The 20,589-nt window shown below is 44.7% G+C and overlaps 1 protein-coding gene across 1 annotated transcript in view; it reads right to left on the reverse strand.

The window, feature by feature from the left end:
* The window catches only part of LOC147707029 (adhesion G protein-coupled receptor F1-like), a 375,698-nt gene that overhangs the window by 240,759 nt on the left and 114,350 nt on the right, over positions 1-20,589 (reverse strand). The window contains exon 6 of the mRNA XM_086925618.1: positions 10,384-10,442. Coding sequence (XP_086781744.1) covers positions 10,384-10,442 — 59 coding nt within the window. The remainder of the gene's footprint in view (positions 1-10,383; positions 10,443-20,589) is intronic.

Here is a 20,589-nt window from a genome sequence, read left to right on the forward strand (position 1 = left end):
AAAGGTCTGTCAACAGATATTGTCTGACTTAACGCATCCCGGTAAAGTTAAAGAATCAGGGCCAGTGGCTGGTTCAACCATAACTGCTCAGTAACCAACCGCAAACTGAAGGAGGCCTTGAAATGTAAGCCTGTTGATAGAAAACGTGTGGCAATCCTAAGGAAAGCCTATAAAGCATCAGTAGAACAGAGGAGGCGGGAGATTAGGGAAGATGCCTGGGCAGAACTGACCTCTATTGACGTTATAAAAAATAGCGCCAAATTCTGGGAAGTGATTAATCAACCCTACTTTGTTGATTCGAGTAATAATGTTTTAGACTGTGGTATTCAGGAGGACAAGTGGCTCTCCCACTTTAAGTCAGTTTATGAACATGTGTCCACAGGGGTTGACAATTCAACCTTAGGGGCTACTCACCCATATACCTTAGTGGTGAACAAGGCTGAGGTGGCTGAAGCCATCTGTAAAATGACAAGCAATAAGGCCCCCGGCCCTGATGGCGTACCAGCCGACCTCTTTAAGTCTAACACAGCAATATGGTCTAAAGTTTTATCTAATGTTTTTAATAGAATTTCCATAACTGGTATCCCAACGACTTGGTCGCAGTCGGTAATTGTACCTATTTTTAAAAAAGATAATAGAGGAGAGCCAAGCAATTACCGCCCAATTTCCCTTATAGATTCCGCAGTGAAGGTCCTAGGCAGAGTGGTTCTGCGTAAATTATCTGACTGGCTCGAGGACATGAGCTCTCTGTCAGCTTTACAGTATGGGTTTAGAAAGGGGCGCAGTACTATAAATCAGAGCCTCAACCTCCAATTACTGATTGGAAAGTACACCCTAGCGAAGCAAGGTTGCCTGTACATAGCATTTATGGGCCTGTCCTCGGCCTTTGACCGAGTAAACAGGTCCAAGTTATGGGACTTGCTTTTAAAGATGGGCATTGATGAAAACATAGTATACTTTCTAGCCGATCTTCATAGGGACCTCACAGCCACAGTGAGTTATGAGCGCAAGGGGAATTGCACGGGCAAGATAGGTATTACTAACGGGGTCAGGCAAGGCTGCATTTTAGCTCCTTTATTATTTACACTATATATTAACGAGCTATCTAGTGTCCTGGGAGCAGCTTGCAAGGATATCCTAAATGCGGGCAAGCTCTCCCTTCCCGCATTATTATAAGCGGATGATGCCGCACTTATAGTGCGCACATCAGTAGGTTTACAAAGTCTCTTAAATTCTTTTTATGAGTTTATGTCCTCTCTGGATCTTAGCGTTAATTACACCAAATCTCACGTCATGGCTGTGGGTACAAAGGGCAGGCATAGGAAGCTGATGACACTACACTGTAATGGGAATAGGTTAACTAGGGTAACCAGATTCCCATACCTTGGGGTGGTTTTTGATGAAAGTTCCACCTGGCTTCCCCAACTGTCCGAGAAAAGAAATGCGTTGGTACGGTCCATCCCTGCCGTTCTGGGTTTTTCCTGCAAACTGGGGGTAAAGCCGCTACAAGCAGTGTTAAAGGTTTACGACGCAAAATGTGTTTCCATAGCAATGTATGGCGCAGACTTATGGGGTTTTAAGAACGTTAAGCTGTTACAGGTGGCAGAGGACAAATTCTTAAAGTCTATTTTATCCGTACCACAATCGACCCCAGGCTTTATAGTTCACCAAGAATGTGGGGTGGAATACCTAGAAGATCGGATTGCCATTGCGCCCCTTTTAAAGTGGATTATGGTCTGGCTGTATCCAGAAGTAGATGTGAATCATGAGATCCTGACGGACTGTCTAAGCCTAGAACATTGGGAATCTATCCCGTGGCTAAACTATGTCAGAAAGGTTGCAGTCTTACTGGGGCGACCAGAAATATTTGAGGAACCATCTAAACTGGTTAAAGGAGATATAAAATGGGTCAAGACAGCTTTTAAACTGCATAGAGAGATGGATAGAGAGGGCTTTGAACTGACCAAGCCAACTGTGAGAGCCCATCAGCTAGTCGTAACATCAGATAATGACCTAGAACTATATCTGAAGGTTGTCAACAATGCTAACCACAGATATCTACTAGCCAAGTTTAGATTAAATAAAATTCATCTACTCATCTGTGGGCGCCCATGTTGGACTAAGGCTACAGACTTGAAATTATGCACTTGTGATGGTTTTTCTATAATGGACACTGCCCACTTCATGTTCTTTTGTGGTTATTTTAAGGATACACGGAAACAATTTATTGTACCCCTACTAAAGGACAAAGGGTTCAAACAAGTGAAACCTGCCCTATTATACTTCCAACTGCTGTCCAATACGGGGGACATTTTTAATGTTGCCACTTTTTAAAATATAGCTATGAGACTGAGGAAAAAACTAGCTAGTCTAAGATAACATTTTTTTGTGATTTATTTTTAGAGTTTGTTACTTATTGAATTTTTAACCAAGATGAATTGTGCATGTTTTTAAACTTACATATGAATCTGCCACTTAATTCTTACTGTTTTAAATTTTTGCCATATATTCTTTCCTTAGTTGATGTGCTGTTGATGTTAGTTAGCCATATTGCAACTTGAATGTCTTTTCCCTTTTTTGGACCTATGTATACTTTTGTGGTTTTTGGTATGAACCGAATAAAGTATAAAATCAGTGTATAATCAATATCTCCATACAGCTTTAACAACCACATGCACTTCTGAGCTATGGAATAATAATCTCCCTTTTTCTCCTATTAAACAAGTTATTAACAAAGCAGCACATTTTCACTCCTTGTTACTTGACAAAAACACCCTCAGCCATAGATCACAGGCCTGGATGATGATCAATAATTATAAGACCCTCACACCAGCACCTTATATAAACATCACATTTTTGGTACACCTAAAAGGACAACTGATGGCACTCCAATTCGGAAAACTACCATTAATGGCGGACCAGCTGACCTGGCTACATATAGGGCCGACACTATGCCGATTTAGTGGCGCAAAAAAGAGGGCCTTATCCATTTAATCTGCATATGCCCCAAACTTTACAAAGCACAAGTCATTTTACTAAGAAAAGCCCTTTTCATTGGAGGCATAAGGCCATGTAGAGCTTCTATGACACAAGGTGTAGATCCCTCAGATACCTAAATGAACTGCAAGCTGATAAAATGTTTCTATTCCACAATCAGGCTTTAAAATGCGTAACTCAATAGGAACATTGACCTTATCCTTTTAACAGAAATGATGGTATATACTGGCTCCAAATGCCCGAAAATGCAAAAAGAAATATGTTAAGTATACTTCGCACTGAATTTTTTAAGCTAATGCTCTTACATCCCTGACACTGGAATAATTATTATTATTATTATTAGGGGCATTTGTAGAGCGCCTGGTGTACGCCTGCAGGCGTGTCCCCGCGCTATAATAGTGGGGTAAGCAGTAGGACAGCTAGCGCAGCCAACTACCGTCTGAAAAGGTAGGTCTTAAGTTTAGATCTAAACAGAGGTTCTGATGCCTCCTGGCGTATCTCAGACGGAAGGTCATTCCATTGCTTCGGTGCCAAAAATCTGAACGACCTTCCCCCCATACGCGCTTTTCTGATTTTAGGAATTTTCAAGAGGCCTGTACAGGAGGAGCGCAGGATTCTAGTGGGCTCATACCTGGTCACCAGGCTCTGTAGCGGGGCAGGGGCTTTGCCACCCAGAATTCGGTGACACGTAGCGAGGGCTTTGAATTCCACCCTGCTCCTCACAGGCAGCCAGTGCAGAGCCTGAAGTGCTGCCCTGGAGGAAGATCTTCTAGGAAGCCTTAAAATAAGGCGAGCGGCGGCATTTTGCAGCACCTGTAGGCGGTTGAGAGCCTTTCCCGTGGCCCCCAGATACAGCACATTGCCATAATCTAGGCGTGAGGTGACTAAGGCATGCACCAACGTCCGACGAGCGGAAGTGGGCAGGAAGTCCAAGACCTTTCTCAGAGTTCTTAGGACTCCAAAGCATGTCCCCACCACACGACCAATCTGGGATTCGAAGTCAAAATTAGTGTCCAACCACATCCCAAGATTCCTGGCTTCCTGGCAAGGAACCGGTGTCTCTCCAAGGCAAGATGGCCACCACGCCGACGTCCACACAGATGGGCATCCCCCCACCACGAGCACCTCGGTTTTGCTGCCATTAAGTTTCAGGCAGTTGGCGGACATCCAGGCTGCCAGTTCTTGCATGCAAGCTCTGAAATTGTCCGCCACCAAACCGGGCGCGCGCGAAAGGGAGAGGACCAGCTGCGTGTCGTCGGCGTAGGACACTAGGCGAAGTCCATAGCTTTCCACTATGGTCGCCAGCGGGGAGACATACAGATTGAACAGGGTCGGGCTCAGGGACGAGCCTTGCGGCACACCCTGTCCCAACCCAACCTCCCTAGAGTAACACTCTCCCTGGCGGACCTGGAAGCATCTGCCTGTCAGGAAAGATCGGATCCACCCAAGCGCAGCCCCTGAAACTCCTCCATCATTCAGACACTGTAGCAGGATGGAATGAGCTACAGTGTCGAATGCTGCGCTTAGGTCCAAGAGGATCAGAGCCATAGTCTGGCCCTCATCCACTCCTTGCCGTAGAGATTCAACTGCCATCAGCAGTGCTGACTCGGTTGAATGCCGCGGACGGAATCCAAACTGCGAGTCGTGAAGCAGGGAGGCTTCCTCTACAAAGCTCATTAGCTGAAGGTTAGCGATTTTCTCAGCAACCTTCGCCATGTATGGCAAAAGAGAAATAGGGCGAAGGTTGTCCAGCCTGTCATAACTAATATTGGGCTTTTTCTGTAGCGGAAGGACTACCGCTTGCTTCCAGGCCTCAGGGACAGAATGAGTCCCGAAAGAGATGTTCAGAAGATGCCGAATGTACGGCTCTATAGTGGGCAGACTGCCCTTCAGCCGCCTAGGGGTGGTGGGATCCTTCGGGGAGCCTGATTTTATCGAGCCACAGATCTGAATAAGTTTTTCAGTGGGTGGTGCGACAAATGTGGTTAACATCTTATGTCCCACCCTTACCCCACAATCCTCAGTTGTCTTGGAGGAAGTGATGGTTTGACTAGGAAAGGCCGAGTAGATAGTAGCAACTTTATTAGCAAAGAACTCTGCTACTCGGTTGCAGCTATCCACCGTGCAAAATTCCTCAGGGACTGCAGCGGGCTTTCCGACCGAAAGAGATTTATAAATTAAGAACAGTTCCTTTGAGGAATTTTCTGCCTCCATAATCCTAGTATTGAAGTACAGCTTTTTAGCCTTTCTGATCAGACTGTGATAGCTACGCCTGCTTACAAGATAATTCATCCTAGATTGAGCGGCAAAGTCCAATCTCCACTGTCTTTCTGCGCGCTTGCATGCGCTCCTAGCCATACGCACCTCATCTGTGTACCAAGATGCCGATTTCCGGGCACGTCCCTCTGATCTAGCCAGGGCAAGCGGGGCAACCTGATCTAAGGCAGCCGTAATGCGTTTGTTCAAATTCTTATTGGCTGTCTCTACATCCTCTCCCCCCGGGTCCCCACCCCTCATGAGGGCCTCATTGAATCTATCTTGGGAGAAGTTAGCCCATCTCCGCCTGGGATGATGTAGTGCTACCTGTTCCGGCGTTCTAGTTCCCGGGATATAGATCGAAAAGGGCACCAGGAAGTGATCGGACCAGAGAATGGGTACGGGGGTGTCAACCTCCACTTGTTCCCAGTTAGCAAAGACAGGATCCAATAAATGACCCCGTGCGTGAGTGGGAAGTGTGCCTAACAACTCAAGTTGAAGCGCACTCATGGCTTTGCAAAGATCCCCGGCTAGCTTATCCACAGGGTCTTCCAGGTGCAGGTTGAGGTCACCCAACACCAGGAGCCTATCCGTGCGTAGGGCAAGCTCTGTGACGCCCTCGACTAAGCTATCAACAAACCCTGTAGCAGAGCCAGGAGGTCTGTAAATCAGAAGGCCCCTTACACAGAGGCCCCCGTTGACCTGGATGGAAAACTCACCCGCCTCGCTATTGTTAATAGCCGTCGGCTCAAAATAGCAGCGCAATCCCTGCCGGGCAGCAATGGCAATTCCTCCACCTCTCCCCTTCGGTCTATCTTGCCTTATCAGGGTATAGCCCTCCGGAATGGCCTCAAGGGCCTCTGGGGAGGAGTCACTGTCCAACCACGTCTCTGTGAGAAAAACAAGATCCCATTGCTTTTCACTAAGGAGATCGTGAATGTCCAGTCTATGCGCACGCATTGACCGGACATTTAGTAGACCGCAAACCAGCTTTAGATGCTCTTTCTTAGCCGGCAAAAATCGGCAAAAGGAAAACGGGCAATGTTTGCAGCCCGTGCTCTCGTCAGCTGATACACTATGCAAACAAGCTGTGCTTCTGCATAGGTTGCGGAGGGATAATAGGTCGTCTCTACTCCAGCATACATGGTCTATCTCTGGAGTGAGGGGTGCAGGGGGCATCGCCCTAGCCCGCAGCCGGCCGCGGACGGGCGCAGACGGGCTTGACTTAAGCGCGACTTCGGCGCGCCTTCGTCGCGCCCGCCCGCTGCGCGTCCGAGGCTGCATCCGCCCTTTAACCCCCACAGCGTGAGTGCCTCAGGAGCACTAGAGCGCTAACCGCCCCCCCCGCACACCGGAAGTGGGAGTCTCGACCTTCCTCGCCCTCCGCGCAACGGTGCTAGCCACCGCGTCGGACCAGGGCGGGAAGGAGGGGAGAGATCAGCCCTCGGCGTCGGAATCTGTCAGGTAAGCCAGCAGAACTAATCCGGCAAGCGCGTTTCACAGGGAAGCCTTGGGCGCTATCCCGTGAATGCCTCTATGCAATGGCTATTCCAGCAGCCAGTTTAAAAACGAGTGAAAGTGCATCCAATTTAAAACAAGTAGAGAGCTGCCTCAGCGCCGAGCACAGTGGCTGTAGACACTGCCACTGCCTACTTACCACAACGCGGCCGGCTTCTTCGGTGCCCTTTAGCCCCCACAGCGTGAGTGCCTCAGGAGCACTAGAGCGCTAACCGCCCCCCCCGCACACCGGAAGTGGGAGTCTCGACCTTCCTCGCCCTCCGCGCAACGGTGCTAGCCACCGCGTCGGACCAGGGCGGGAAGGAGGGGAGAGATCAGCCCTCGGCGTCGGAATCTGTCAGGTAAGCCAGCAGAACTAATCCGGCAAGCGCGTTTCACAGGGAAGCCTTGGGCGCTATCCCGTGAATGCCTCTATGCAATGGCTATTCCAGCAGCCAGTTTAAAAAGGAGTGAAAGTGCATCCAATTTAAAACAAGTAGAGAGCTGCCTCAGCGCCGAGCACAGTGGCTGTAGACACTGCCACTGCCTACTTACCTACTTAAATGATCATTTAATTCGCCCAGCCTACACAATAATCCATTTTGCTATGAACTTTCATTTTAAGGTAAAGTAAAAAAGAAGTCTGTCTGATGTAAAAATAGCTTTGCCAATTTTGTAAATCAAATCAACTACTGAACAAGTTTTAGATGATCCTATACCAGGAACGAAGTTTTACGTGATTCCTGCCCTCTGCACTATCAGACTAACGGCCGAAATTACCGAATTTCGTCCGTTACCGACGGAAATTAGGCTTTCCATATGTAGGTGGCTTCATTTCAGATTCGGTAATTTACCGAATCGGTATTTAAGAATTCGGTAAATTAGCGATTCTTAAAAATACTGAATCGGTAAATTACCGAAACTGAAATGTAGGGAGCACTCAAATGAGTGCTTTTCCCATTTTAGGATTTGTTATTTACCACCAACTAGAAGTTGGTGGTAAATAATGAAAACCTTAGAAAAAGCATTTCTTTTGCTTTTCCAACAGTGCCATGTTGCAGACATACATGCTATCTTTTCTTTTTTCGTGCTTCTTCATTGCCTACCTTCAAAGATTTTTTTAATCTGTATGTAACTGTAAATAAATAGTGGTCTACTGTTCTGAATTTAAGTTTTCACTACTGTATTTTCCAAAGTCACCATACCTGACTCAGCCTACTTTAAATCCCATGTCTCTGATGAAGTGGAAACCTGACACCAGTCCTGCATGTCTGACAATCACAGAAAGCAGGAGTTCTAGCAGAGCGGTCATTTTTTCTTGCAACATGGCTGCTGTCATTTAATACAGGATAGCATTCTGAGGGAATTGTTTAGGTTGCAGTCTAGCTGTTGAATAGTAAGCTGTAATGAGACAAGGTGGTCTCCGGCAGCCCAAATACCATGTATTGGCTCCTTCCACTCTTCCTCAACTTCATCCACTCCCTATGCTGACCATCACTCCACTGCTAACTGAGCAACTCCTCTTGTTGTGCGCTCACATGTCAGTGATGGTGATGGTGCCTGGTACATGCAGACTGCCTCCAATGCTTACATTTTACCTAAAGAGGCTATGGACATCCTCCTTTGTCCACAAAGATTGAGCATGGAAACATCATAACAAGGCTGGATTGTTCTCCACTGTTTTCTTCGATGAAGAAATCATGACGCCAGCCATGGCAATGTCATCCACTGCCATCTTCACCATGGAAGTAAGTCAATATCACAACACTGAAGTACCAGCCCTTAGGCAGCTCAGAACAGTGCACCACTCCAAAGTCAGCATAGGGCTGCCTCGTTATTGACTGTTTGTTTAGACACCTTTCTTAAGAATCCATCAAAATCTGATTGTCATGATATCACCTTTCTGAAAATAAACAACAACTGTTAGCACTGTAACCTATTTTTTTTGCACATGCCGACTTTAACTTCTGGGCCGACATCCTTCACTTACCAGCCATTAGGAGGGTGCTCGAGGCATTTGTAGCCATAGGCCCAAAATGACTGAACCAACCCATAAAGCAGGTTACACCTTAGACCTAATTTGTTCCTCTGGCAAATTTATTGTTACTGTGAAACCTCTTCCTGGCTAATGGTCTAACCATGTGGCAATATTGTTTGCTCAGCAGTCTGCCACTCCTACTCTGACCAGTCAATCTTCTCCAGTTTTCTCACAGTCACGTCTAAAGCATTCCTTCTTTTGAATTACCTACCACTTGAGCAACGTATCATTACCTGCTATATTAAATTCAGGAAGGCCTTGAAAACCTGGCTCTTCCACCTCTAATTAACTTATCACAATCTTTTGACTCTGATTCTAGTGCCAGGACTCTCTCAGGCAAGAGCACATTTTATAAAAACAAACAGAAATAGAAATCCAGGACTTTCAAGGACTTTTCCATCACTTTCTTCATTACTGACTCTAGGCTAAAGTCCTGCATTAGTTAAATCCCTTCCTGCTTCTTCTTCTTTTCTGGAGTGGCTTCTGGAGATCCTTATCCAATCCTCGATAACTTAGCTCCACTGTATGTTTTAGTGAACAGGGTTGCACTTGGTGGTGCCTATGAAGTCTGGCTCCACCTTTGTACACTACTTAAGATATCTTTGTGTTCTCTTCCCTTTTTAGGATTGGTATTAAAAATCTTGTGCAGTTTCTATGATCCTCTTCTTGAAGAAGTTCCCATGTGTTGAATTTCCGATATCCCAGTTTCTAATTGCACAAGCAGCTGGTATGCCACAGTCAGCATCCAACATAACTTACTCCATCTCACTGGTTCAAAAAACTTATACTCTATATATCTTCAATAATGTACTGCTAGGTATCAATGGCTCCTTCCCGCACACACTCACTGCGTTGCTAAAATTACATGATACAATTGATGGCAACTATTTACTGTGGAACCTTTCAATATTTCAACCCAATCTGAAACATTACCACTTTTTACCAATTATTACCACTTCCACTTCACCTCAAAAATATGTCATCCCTCTGCTTCCCTTGGTTTGGCAAACCAGTGTCCATCATAAGGCCATCGAGATAAGTAAGTCCTCCCAACTATACTTCACTACTTGTGCCTACTGGACATGAAACGTTTAAAGTTATGATCACCCTATATCTAAATTTAATCTTGATATTCTGTGTGACAGCTGCATATATTACCCAAGAGCAAAATGTGAGCACAAGTCTAGCACAGTTTTAATAATGCCTTGCAAACAATATGCTAAAGTCAGCTAAATATCTATCTACTTAGAAATTAAAATAGTTCAACCTAATTTTATGGTGTCCTGTCCTATGTTGACAAAGACTTTGTTAACTTGAACTATCCCATGTAAAAACATGGAAGGAAGGGCTTTAAAACAAAAACAGTAATCAATTCAATATACTGAGTCAAAGCAGAGTTAATCTTTTCACGTTAATCATTCTCAAAAAAGGCTAATAATATTGAAGTTGTAACTGTAATTTAGTGTGTTTTTTATTTACTTTTTTACTCATCTGGTAGTGTACATGCAATTAGTAAAGTTATCTTTGAAATTATCTTTAACATTAGCTCAATGAGGAGGAAGAGACCATGCATAGTTTTAATATACAACACTTACCTTATATGTGATATTCGAACAAACAAAAAACCATTGATCTTCTTATATGCCCCAAAAAGCTGGAGAAAGATAATATGTATAATCATTTTTCTGAATGTAGCCTTGGCCACACTACATTAGAAGAGCAGTCAGAAAACAGGTATGCAGACTTCCCTCAGTAGGAGCCGCTACTTCAAAACAATTGGCTTGGTTACAGCAGTGCAATAACGAGCCAGAATGAAATAAATGTAAGAAGTGTACATGATAATCAAGTTAGTTAAAATGAGAAAAAATGCATAAAATGAACAAAACTGGATGAATGTCTCAAAAGCACTCAATAGATTAATAAACACCCCATAAGAAAGCATTGTAAAAGGTTGCTCAAAACGAATCTATGGAACATGCAACAACAAGTAAAAAATAGCAAACACACAACTGTGAATGCACAAAACATTTTGGGATGGTTACACTGAAAGCTTTCACCTTGATATTTATTGATTGATTTAGATTTTGGTGGGAGCTGAAATACTGCAACTTCTGGTGAAAAATGAATACTGAAGAGATTCCATGAGCTGAATTTCCTCCATCATAAGAATAGTATGCTGTATATTTAATGATTCCTCTGGAATTTAAGGAATGTTTGGTTAGCACCACTGTGAGAAGTTGGCCTGGTACACCCTGTACACTAATCAAGGTGGGCATCTTGCACCAGCCCAAATAGCCCTTATGGTGATTTAAGAGGTCAAAGATAACCTTAGAAAGCTATCCAAGTGGTAGCTGTGGAGAGCAGCCTTCAGGCTTAGTCTCGAAGAAATGTTAAGAAGCTTTTTTTTACCAGAATGCAACCTTATAGTAATGATTAAATGAAAAGAGAACCACACAGTAGTTATAAAAATATGTATTTATTAATATAACACTCTCTAGTACAATAAAGTATCTTCTACATGCAGATAATCGCAAAGCACACAATACTGTAGTAAACAAACAATAGTAAATAGCACAAATACACAGTGGGCTCCAGGTGGAGACCAAACCATATACTAAAAAAGTTGTATAAGAACCACGACTGGAGTCAAGACAGTCTCTAGAGTACTTAGAATCGCTGGGACCCCAAGGAACCACCCAAGGAGAGTAAGTAGGGACCCCACGGAGGACAGGTGCAGTGTGGGAACACGATTGCGTGCTCTGTACACTTCTATGGGCAAGTCACGTGGAATGTTTAAAGTTTAAGGACCCTTCTAAGTGGACTTTGATGAAACAATGTGGAACTTGGAAGGTTGGAGAGCCACCCCACCCGTGGATTCTATAGTATTAAAGTTACCTATCCCAGGGGAGCCGGGTGCATAGGTCCGAAGTGGCGTTGGAAACCGCTGTCGATCTTTATGGAGGACTTTGGAGAAAAGCCACTCCTGGGAAGAAGAAAAGTGTCTGTAGGAATATACAGGTGGATTCTTGATGAAGAGTACCTGAAAGCAGAGGGGACACAGTCTGGGTAACTCAAGAGTGACCAGAGGCTCGGCAGACGAATGCCCACAGATGTTGGGTGCTCAAGTGCGTTGAGGGGGTTTTTGATTCTGCAGCCACAGGGACCAGGAGACATCAAGGACAACCAGGAGTCAGATATGAGCTGTTCCACAAAGGATGTTGTGTGCTGAGGAGTCGTGTCTAGCGGGAGCACCAATAAGCCTTGGTAGCAGCAAGCCATGCAGAAGGTCAAAGAAGGTTACGGTTCGGACCAGCAAGGTCCAGGAGACTCACCAAACACAGAGGAGTCAGGGAAGGCCTGGAGCAACCAGGGGAGCCCAAAAAAAGCAGAGTTGACCCTCAAGAAGACCCACAGGCCGGGGGCACAGGAGTCGCTAGGGGACCTCAAGCAGTTTTGCAAAGCAACAGCCCACAAAGCACTCGGTGCAAGGAGGCCAAAGTTCTTTGGTGGGAGAGATGCCAGAGGCTGGGGATATTTGGAGCCCAGTGTGCTTGTTTTGCAAACGCTAACAAGCTTATGCACTTGCAAAAGTACGCAGTGCACAGAGGTATGGGTATTGCAGCCGCCACAAGGGATTCTGAACACAAACTTGGTGAGAGGGCAGCTCGGACCTAAAAAGACTTAGAAACTCACTGCCTGTGTTGCTGGAGCCTTCGGAGTCCATAGGAGCTCAGGAGCAGCAGGCTGGTCAGTTGAGATATGGTGCCTGCGGTTGCAGGGGAGTGTCTCATTCACTCCAAGGAAGATGTCTTCAGTTGTCCTTAATGCTCCACAGGTCGTGCACAGAGCCTGTATGGTGCACGGGAACAGACAATGCTTTGGACGGAGAGGGAGGTGCAGTCGGGCCAAAAGGTCCAGCGAAGTCCAGAGTGTCCAGACAGTCAAAGTTCAGTGGTTTCTTGATGAGATTCTTGTCCATGTCGAATATATGGTCCTACAGCCAGGTAAGCCCTTAAGTACCCACAGGAGAGAGTTGGACAGATTCAGGGGACCCTCCCACATTCTAAATCAGGACCTTAGAACGTTTTCTGAAGGACTTCAGGGGGACAAACTCAGAAATTGTGTGTTTGAAGGACTTCAAGAGGTTGGATACCCTGGTTGACGGTTTACACTGTATCCTCTGATGTTTGGGCCAAAAGCTGAGTTTTAAAAAACACACTAAGATGCAGCTGTGAAGGTTCTATCTATTTGGGTAGGTTTGGCACCTTGCCCTAGTCCTCTTGGAGTGACATGTTTTTTTTAGGGTAAGCTTTTCGTTTTACAAGTTTTGGTAGCTGTGCTACCTTGAAGAAAAGCATTCTAGCTTTAAGGACTGGCCTCCTTAGACTTCATTCAATGTTTGACAGTTGGATGAGATATATTGCAACTGCTTTGAGGTCCACAAGATATTGTTTTAACTAATGTAACAAGTGAGTTGATAATTGGGGAAGAGGGCACTCTCACCAACTTAATAAACACACCTTGGTTAGTTTTCACCACAAGGTTATGTAAAAATCTACTTAACCCCTGTAGCTTTGGCAGACGCAATTCCCCAGAGAAATATCTGCTAAGTTAAAGCAGTGGAAACAATTTTCAAGTCAAGAAAAAAATACGACCAAAACTCTCAAACCAATTTAAACAAGCATTTACAATGCAACGGTTTCGCCTTTGGAAAAGTTTGAGCTATTGGCATTGTAAATGACAAAATTTGTATTTATGTGTTGGTTTTGAAAACAGATAAATAAATGGCACTGTCATTTACATTGCCAATAGCTCTAACTTTTCCAAAGGCGAAACCGTTGCATTGTAAATGCTTGTTTTTTACATGTTGCACCGAAGTTCAGCTGCTGTGAAACATGACTTAAAGTTAAAAAAAAGCCCACTATGAGGTGTCAATGCTTGCCACATCATAGTGCTTTTTAAATGTTACTTTAAGCCATGTAAAAAAATCTTTGACAACACCGATAGATTATTTCTCATAGGAAAAACCTATTGGCTTTGCCAATGTTTGTTCCAGCTCCTCGTGGATTAAAGAAAGAGCTCATGGAGGAAGAAGAGATAGATGGAGCGAGGTAAATAATGGAAGGATGGAAAGGGAGAGACAGTCCCAGGGGAGGAAAAGAGCGAAAAAGGTATAACAGTTTTCCAGGACTGCTTTTAATTCACAGTTCGGCCCTGGCCTGGTCTTGCCATCTGAGGTAAAGTGTTTGGTGCCAAGCAGTTCTTCATGCATGGCAAAGGCAAGTGCGCCTTGCTGTCCACTGGTCCATGGCATGGGGGCAGGCAAGGCTCGATCTGGATAGGTAATCCTTGGTCAATTGATATTACACTCTTTCAGCTGTCCGGTACGTAACCCGGACCCGTCACCTCTCAGCACTCACGTGTAAGCAGCAGAGTGACAAGTACATGCCAGCCTTTACCTGGGCTGAGCTTGAGACTAACCCGCACTGAATATACGCGCCAGAGCATCCACTGACAATATCTGTCCACCACCATTGTTGAAGCTTCCAATGTTCACCACTTATTAAGACCGCTAGCAGTCGTTATTGTTTATTGTTGACTGTTACTTGTTCACATTGTAAAGTGCAATGTTTGTGAGACTACTGACAACACATGAAAACAGAGGGAAACTCGCTGCAGCCGGTCTGGGTCCGTTTACCTAAGTACATGACCCTAACATGTGCTCATTCACACTGAAGCCTTCCCCCTTCCATGAAATGTAAAAACTGCACTTGGACTTAGCTCTCACAGAGGAACAGCTGATGAAATACTAATGAAGTGCTTTCTAGGAATCATTATTATCTTTGGGGTCGTTCGGGGAAAGACACTTGTGTCCAATGCCTCAGCATTTGATCGCCATGTGAAAATGCATAAATGAACAGCAGTGAAACAAAATAGGAATGAGAAAAGACTAATAACAAGCCATATTAAATGAGCAAACCTCCCTTAAGGGGTGCATCAGAATACTAGAGAATGACTTGCCAGAAACGACCAAATGATGCAATCATTGTCCCAAAGGATAAGTAGCTCAACAGCATGCTGAAGAGGATAAGTTGGGCTGAATGCTTGCCTGGCTCCTCAAGTCTAAAAAACCCAATAAGAGCTACACGAGAGAAGGATAACTTAGCTGTTAACACAGAGAACGCGATCAATGCACTGTTCAAGGAGTGCCAGAACACACTGTATACCTCACCCCCTGATGAGGTAGTTTATGATGTGGAACAGTATTGGGATACAATTCCGAAACTCATCAAAATAAGTTGTACAGCCATTAGACAGAGAAGGACATGAACGTTCTGATTATTATTATCGCAGCTGGACAGCTATTTGATACATATTTTTATTTTATCTTGGGTCGTTTCATATAGACTTATAATTTCGGGTCCTCGCGGGTTACACGTTTTTAAATCTGTTCTTTTCTCTTCTCTGATTTACTGCGATTCATTGTATTGATTTTAATTGAGACAATACATTAGTCATTCATAAATTATTCTTTCAGGGCCCCGTTTCTGTTGTATGACATATTAATCAGGAATATGAGTATTAAAGAGGACTCCGCTCGCGCACACTTTCATTCCTCTGCCTTGCAGCTTACCACCGGCCGCACATTTACAATATTCCCCTCCCGCTTCTCCCCGCACTCTTACATGCCTACAAGCCTCTCTTTGTCCCCTGGCCCTGTCTTTGGCCCCGGGTACGCTATCAACACTCACCCATCTCTGCCGGCGTTCTTTCCTTTCCCCGGTCGGTTCCCTACGTCCTGCGGACAATATGTCGGAAAGAGACGGCAACCCAGAGGAACCATACGAAGCCAATGCGCGAAATTCTCCGAAGTAAGCCGAACGTTTCCGATGTATTTGGCACATTCAGCAGTGGCGTCACTAGGGTTGGTGTCACCCAGTGCGGTAACTCATGGTGTCACCCCCTCACGACTTACCCCATGATGGACCGCCTCCGAGGAGATCCATCATGAGGTAAGTCGCGGCCAAAGCTTGCTGACTGCCCTCCTTACATTCATTTATTGAATCTTTAAGTGTTTAATCACTAATTGTAGAAATATAATAGAAAACTGTTTATAACCATTTGTAAGTAAAGTGGGCTCAACAACAAAGGCGCGACATATAAATGTTTTTTCGCCATTGTGTTCTTAACCACTCTGTCCCCCCGCCCCCCTCCCGTACGCTTTGAAGTGGACTCTCAAAGAGACTCATCTTTAGATCTACCCATCTGAATGCTCACTGAGAACTGGCGCTCTGAGAGGTGTGGACGGGATTACTTCCTAAGAGTATTGTAGGTGAAAATAAAAACAATTTATTAAGATTGGCTAAACTCTTCTAAACTTACACTTTCATGGATGCTAAAGCATTTTAGCTTTTACCAAAAATCTTTGGCAAAATCCCTAACATCAATCTTCGAAGGGCCTTTCAATACTGACCATCTTGCTCCTCTTGTGACTAGGCATGCAAAGAAGTTCTGGCAGTTAGAGAACCACACAAAGAATTAATTTTGATAATTGTAACTGTTTTTGTCTGAACGATTTATGCAGTCCATGTTAAGTAAAAAGAAGACTCCCTTCCCTTGCAAATGTGTAATGCAGGATCTGTATACATGATGGGAAGTGTTCTATTGTCCACTTTATGAAAATGCTTACCTTTGTATTCTGTACATACAACTTGTGGAGATTCTTGATTAAATGTCAATAAAGAAATATAAACAAAACAAATAAAAAATAACCCTCAATGAATCCGAATGACCAAAATCAGCCTACAGAGAGTCTAAATAAATAAGAAGAACAAATAGGATACCAGTAAACCCATGGCACTACAACTAACAGTTCTACCCCCGTTGACCTTCTGTACTTTACTTGCCAACCCAGGTATACTGATGCAGATTACATATACGGATCTCCTGGCCCGTTATATACAGTGCCCTGGTGTTTTTAGGCTTTCTTGCATTAATGAGTCCAGCACAGATTAGATTTGCATTACATGCTACATAAACTCGGATAAATCACAACTTATTATGCACAGTGAACATTACCAGTATCTTTCCACTTGATCATGTGACAATTCGAAGTTATGATTAATGTATGCAATAGTATTGCTTCCTGTAAAAGGACAGGAGTAGAGAAACCTGCTACAGATCTTGACACGGTCAAGGTTTCTCTTGACTGTGTGCACCTTTTCTGCAAGAGGAAGGACTAACGTGTGAGGTTAATGATCTGTTCTCGAAAGACTCTTATGGTGCACACAAAGATTGAAATCTAAGATGCACTCCACCGGAAATATTCTCTTTGTATTTAAATGTTACCCACGGGCAATCACGCAAGGCCAACACAGGGAACCTGCATATAACAGAAAGAAGTGCACACTTTTGGAGCAAAAACACACTGACTCCAATTGTACCACTGCCAGTGCCAGGCAGTCGTACAGACCAAGTTACTGCCTGCATGGAGAAAGCAGCAGTGCTTAAACAGACGCCTTGAGTGGTGCCGACTGTTCCTGCCATAGTAATATTTCTGAGGATTGAACTTCATGGTTGCCCTCTGTCGCTCTGTCCAGAAGTCGACAAACAGAAGCACGTTACCTTTCTGCGCGCACAGTATCCAACAAGCAAATCTCCTTTTTCAAACCACAGGGCGATCTCCGGGCATCTTCTTATGTAAAGGGAAATCAAACGCGCTCCTTTCGCCTTCACGTGCGTTGAAAACGGCGGGTCCGGGAGCGAGCCACGTCATGTGAGTGATGTTGGGACGCCGACGTCATATAGCTGAGCTAATTGGACTATTAATTTTGCCGGCGGCCGGTTAAGGAGATTGCATGGAAACCCCTATAAATCTGTGCCCGCCGCAGATTAGACTTCTGCCAGAAAGATAATGATGCCCTAGAGACTTTAACCCGCGCAATAGACTTTATCAATTTTGAACACTGACTTTTTTTCAAAAAAATAATAAACCCTTTATTTCAAATATATACTTCATTATTGCATTCTTTCTATAGTTTCTGGTCATGCACTTCATTTAGCACGCCCTAAAACCAGGGGGCGAGTACACAGAATGCACTGCTACACTGCCTGAACATTTTTGCCTTACATTGCAGATTAGCAAATGCAATACCACGTGTGCGCCACCTGACCAATGCCAATTCGGCATTTTATACTAGCTTTTAGGTACAAACATCGGCGGAAAACTGCACAGGCACCAACGCAATATATATTCGGGTGCATTACCGGGGAGCTCAGAGGTGTGGATACGGTGGCTTATTACGGATGTTTGAAGCCGTGCACGGTAAACTCGAATATTTCACACCATTGTTCTCTGTGACACCCGCACTATTACTGCTGTTTTCAGTGTAAGAGTAGCAAAAAACGTCATTGTGAATAAACGCCACCTCCTAATCTGATTGATTACGGCATGGAAACGATTGGGACCACCCACTATGAAAAGAGTGCCTCAATAAGCAATGCGCGAGACCACTGACAAACAAGGGTTCCTCATCACGTGGGGAGACACCATGAGTGAGCCTCTGCCGTCAACGAATTTAGCCGAGTGTTTCCGATGTAAATCCCATCCACTCTGTGTTTTTCATCCCCTGGACTTCGGCTATCTTCGGGACTCCTCCTTAATCACTGGACACGTATACCTCATCGCTGGCTTGGCTTGTCACAGACCACCCAGTTTCTGCACCCTGGCGGGAGTTTTTAACCCTTCTGTCTTGGAATAAAGAGACCACAGCAGTAAGCTGAGCAAAACTGATTTTAGCCTCTTGTATTAATGCTTTTCTCTACTTTAGGATTAGTCGTGGGCATCCAACAAGAAGCTGCACGAGTTAAAAATAATAATAATAAAGAGAGAGAGAACGTGTCAAATCTCCGCCTGCTAAAAAAAACAAGTCAGGTCCGGGGCCGCGCTGTGATTCGCTGACGTCACGGGGGTGTCCCGGGCCGGCAGCCAATCACAGCGCGGCCCGGGAATGACGTCACGGGGGTGTCCCGGGCCGGCAGCCAATCGCAGCGCGGCCCGGGACAAAGGGGCGGGGCTTAAAAAAGCACCAGAAACGCCCCCGAATCGCGTTTTCAAGAGAAAGCGCGATTGACAGCCTCTGTCTCCCAATGGCTAGCCTCCATTTATGGAGCTAGCCAATGAGAGGCAGAGGCGGGTCATCGATCATATATAGAACTCAATAGGTTTTTTAGCGAATGCTCACTACGTGAGCATTTGCAGGCAAAACCTAAAAAGAGAGAAACATTTTATGAGCAACAATACACTAAAACAATTAAAAGTGTATAAGGGAAGGTAGTGATATAAATTTTTTGACCTTTTATGGCAAAACACACATATAGAAAGGAAAGATCCCAAATAAAATGTCAGTTATTTTGCAATTGAACAAGACCTAGGTATGATTTGGGATGTACCTCAATACAGCAGAGGTCATATATACCAAGTGGTCATACTGGTCAAAGTCTTCATCTTCTGACTAAGTTTTTTTTCTGGAGGTCAACGTTTTTCAGTGGGTCAGGGTCCAAGGCTGAAGCTGGGGAAGGTGCCTCAAAGTCAGATTTATCATTGTTAAACTTACTCTGAAGCCACTGGTTTGAGTGACAAAATCTCTGAGCAGGACAACGCTGTATTTCATAGCAGCCAAGGTTGCTTTGCCTCTGGAATAGATTCTGCTGCCTAGAAGGTCCAAGCTTTTACATATGGGTGTATTCACTTTTTTGGTTCACAAAATCCTACACCTGGGTAAGGCTGGAACCTGTAGCCATGCAGTGCTCTACTACGTAGGATACCTTCTCCGTGAGATCAAACTGAACCTGTTTTTCATTGCAGCAGAAAGCTACAAAGGTGAAAAAAAACAGTTTTTTCTGCCTTGGGAGCACCCTCTCTAAGCAAGCCTCAGCACCTTGCCCAACTCCTCCGGAGGTTGAAAAATTGGCTAAGTCCCACTTTTTGTCTGAACTACTAGAAAATACCTTTATGCCCCCAGGTCCAAAGGGCACGCATCTAGGTACCAGGTCTCTCGATCCAGCCAGGGCTCCTGGAGAGATCATTTCTCTGTGGTCAGCGGGCCCTCATGGATTTAGTAGTCTACCTGCTTTTGTGTCCCTGGAGTAGGCTAAAAGGAGGCCAGCTACTTAACCCTTAGAGAGGTGTTTCAGCCCCACATGTCACCTGGAATTAGGAGTTTTCCTGTCAAGCTTTCTTCTTCAGGTGTAGTCTTCTCAGGTTCAGGAATGTTCTACGGTTGTGGCACTTTGAGTTAACTAAAGTGATTGGAGTATATTTCTTGCCCATTACTGCCTATGTTCATACCATTTACCCACTTTTTTTCTTCCATATGCTCTTTACTTTTACTGTAAAAATTTCCAGAAGACCTATATCTAAATTGGTTGGCCACTTCTTCCACTCAGAGGGTCTCCTGCTCTCTCTAAGCTGTGCTAGTGTTTGGATGAGGGTACCTACCATTTGTCAGGGTCCAAACTAGTTCTAGTTCCTGCTGGGGTTGGTCCTTGAAGGACTAGAATGGCACTGGCAATGAATAGGATCAGTCCTATTTGGCATCTCCAACTTAAAAGAGGCAGTGTTGTTTCCGTCCTACTCCCAAATGGCTGCTCCTTACTATGGCCTGTTAGTAACGACACCCAAGACACAGAGGTCAAGGCTTTGTCCTCTGGAGGACATAGTTGTTACTGAAGTCAGGAATGTTTATTGTGCCTCTCTACGCCCCCATTACAGGATTTCCAAACTTTAAAGTTGCAAAAGG

Source organism: Lissotriton vulgaris, chromosome 6, assembly GCF_964263255.1.
Source record: "Lissotriton vulgaris chromosome 6, aLisVul1.2, whole genome shotgun sequence".
Taxonomy (NCBI): Eukaryota; Metazoa; Chordata; class Amphibia; order Caudata; family Salamandridae; genus Lissotriton; species Lissotriton vulgaris.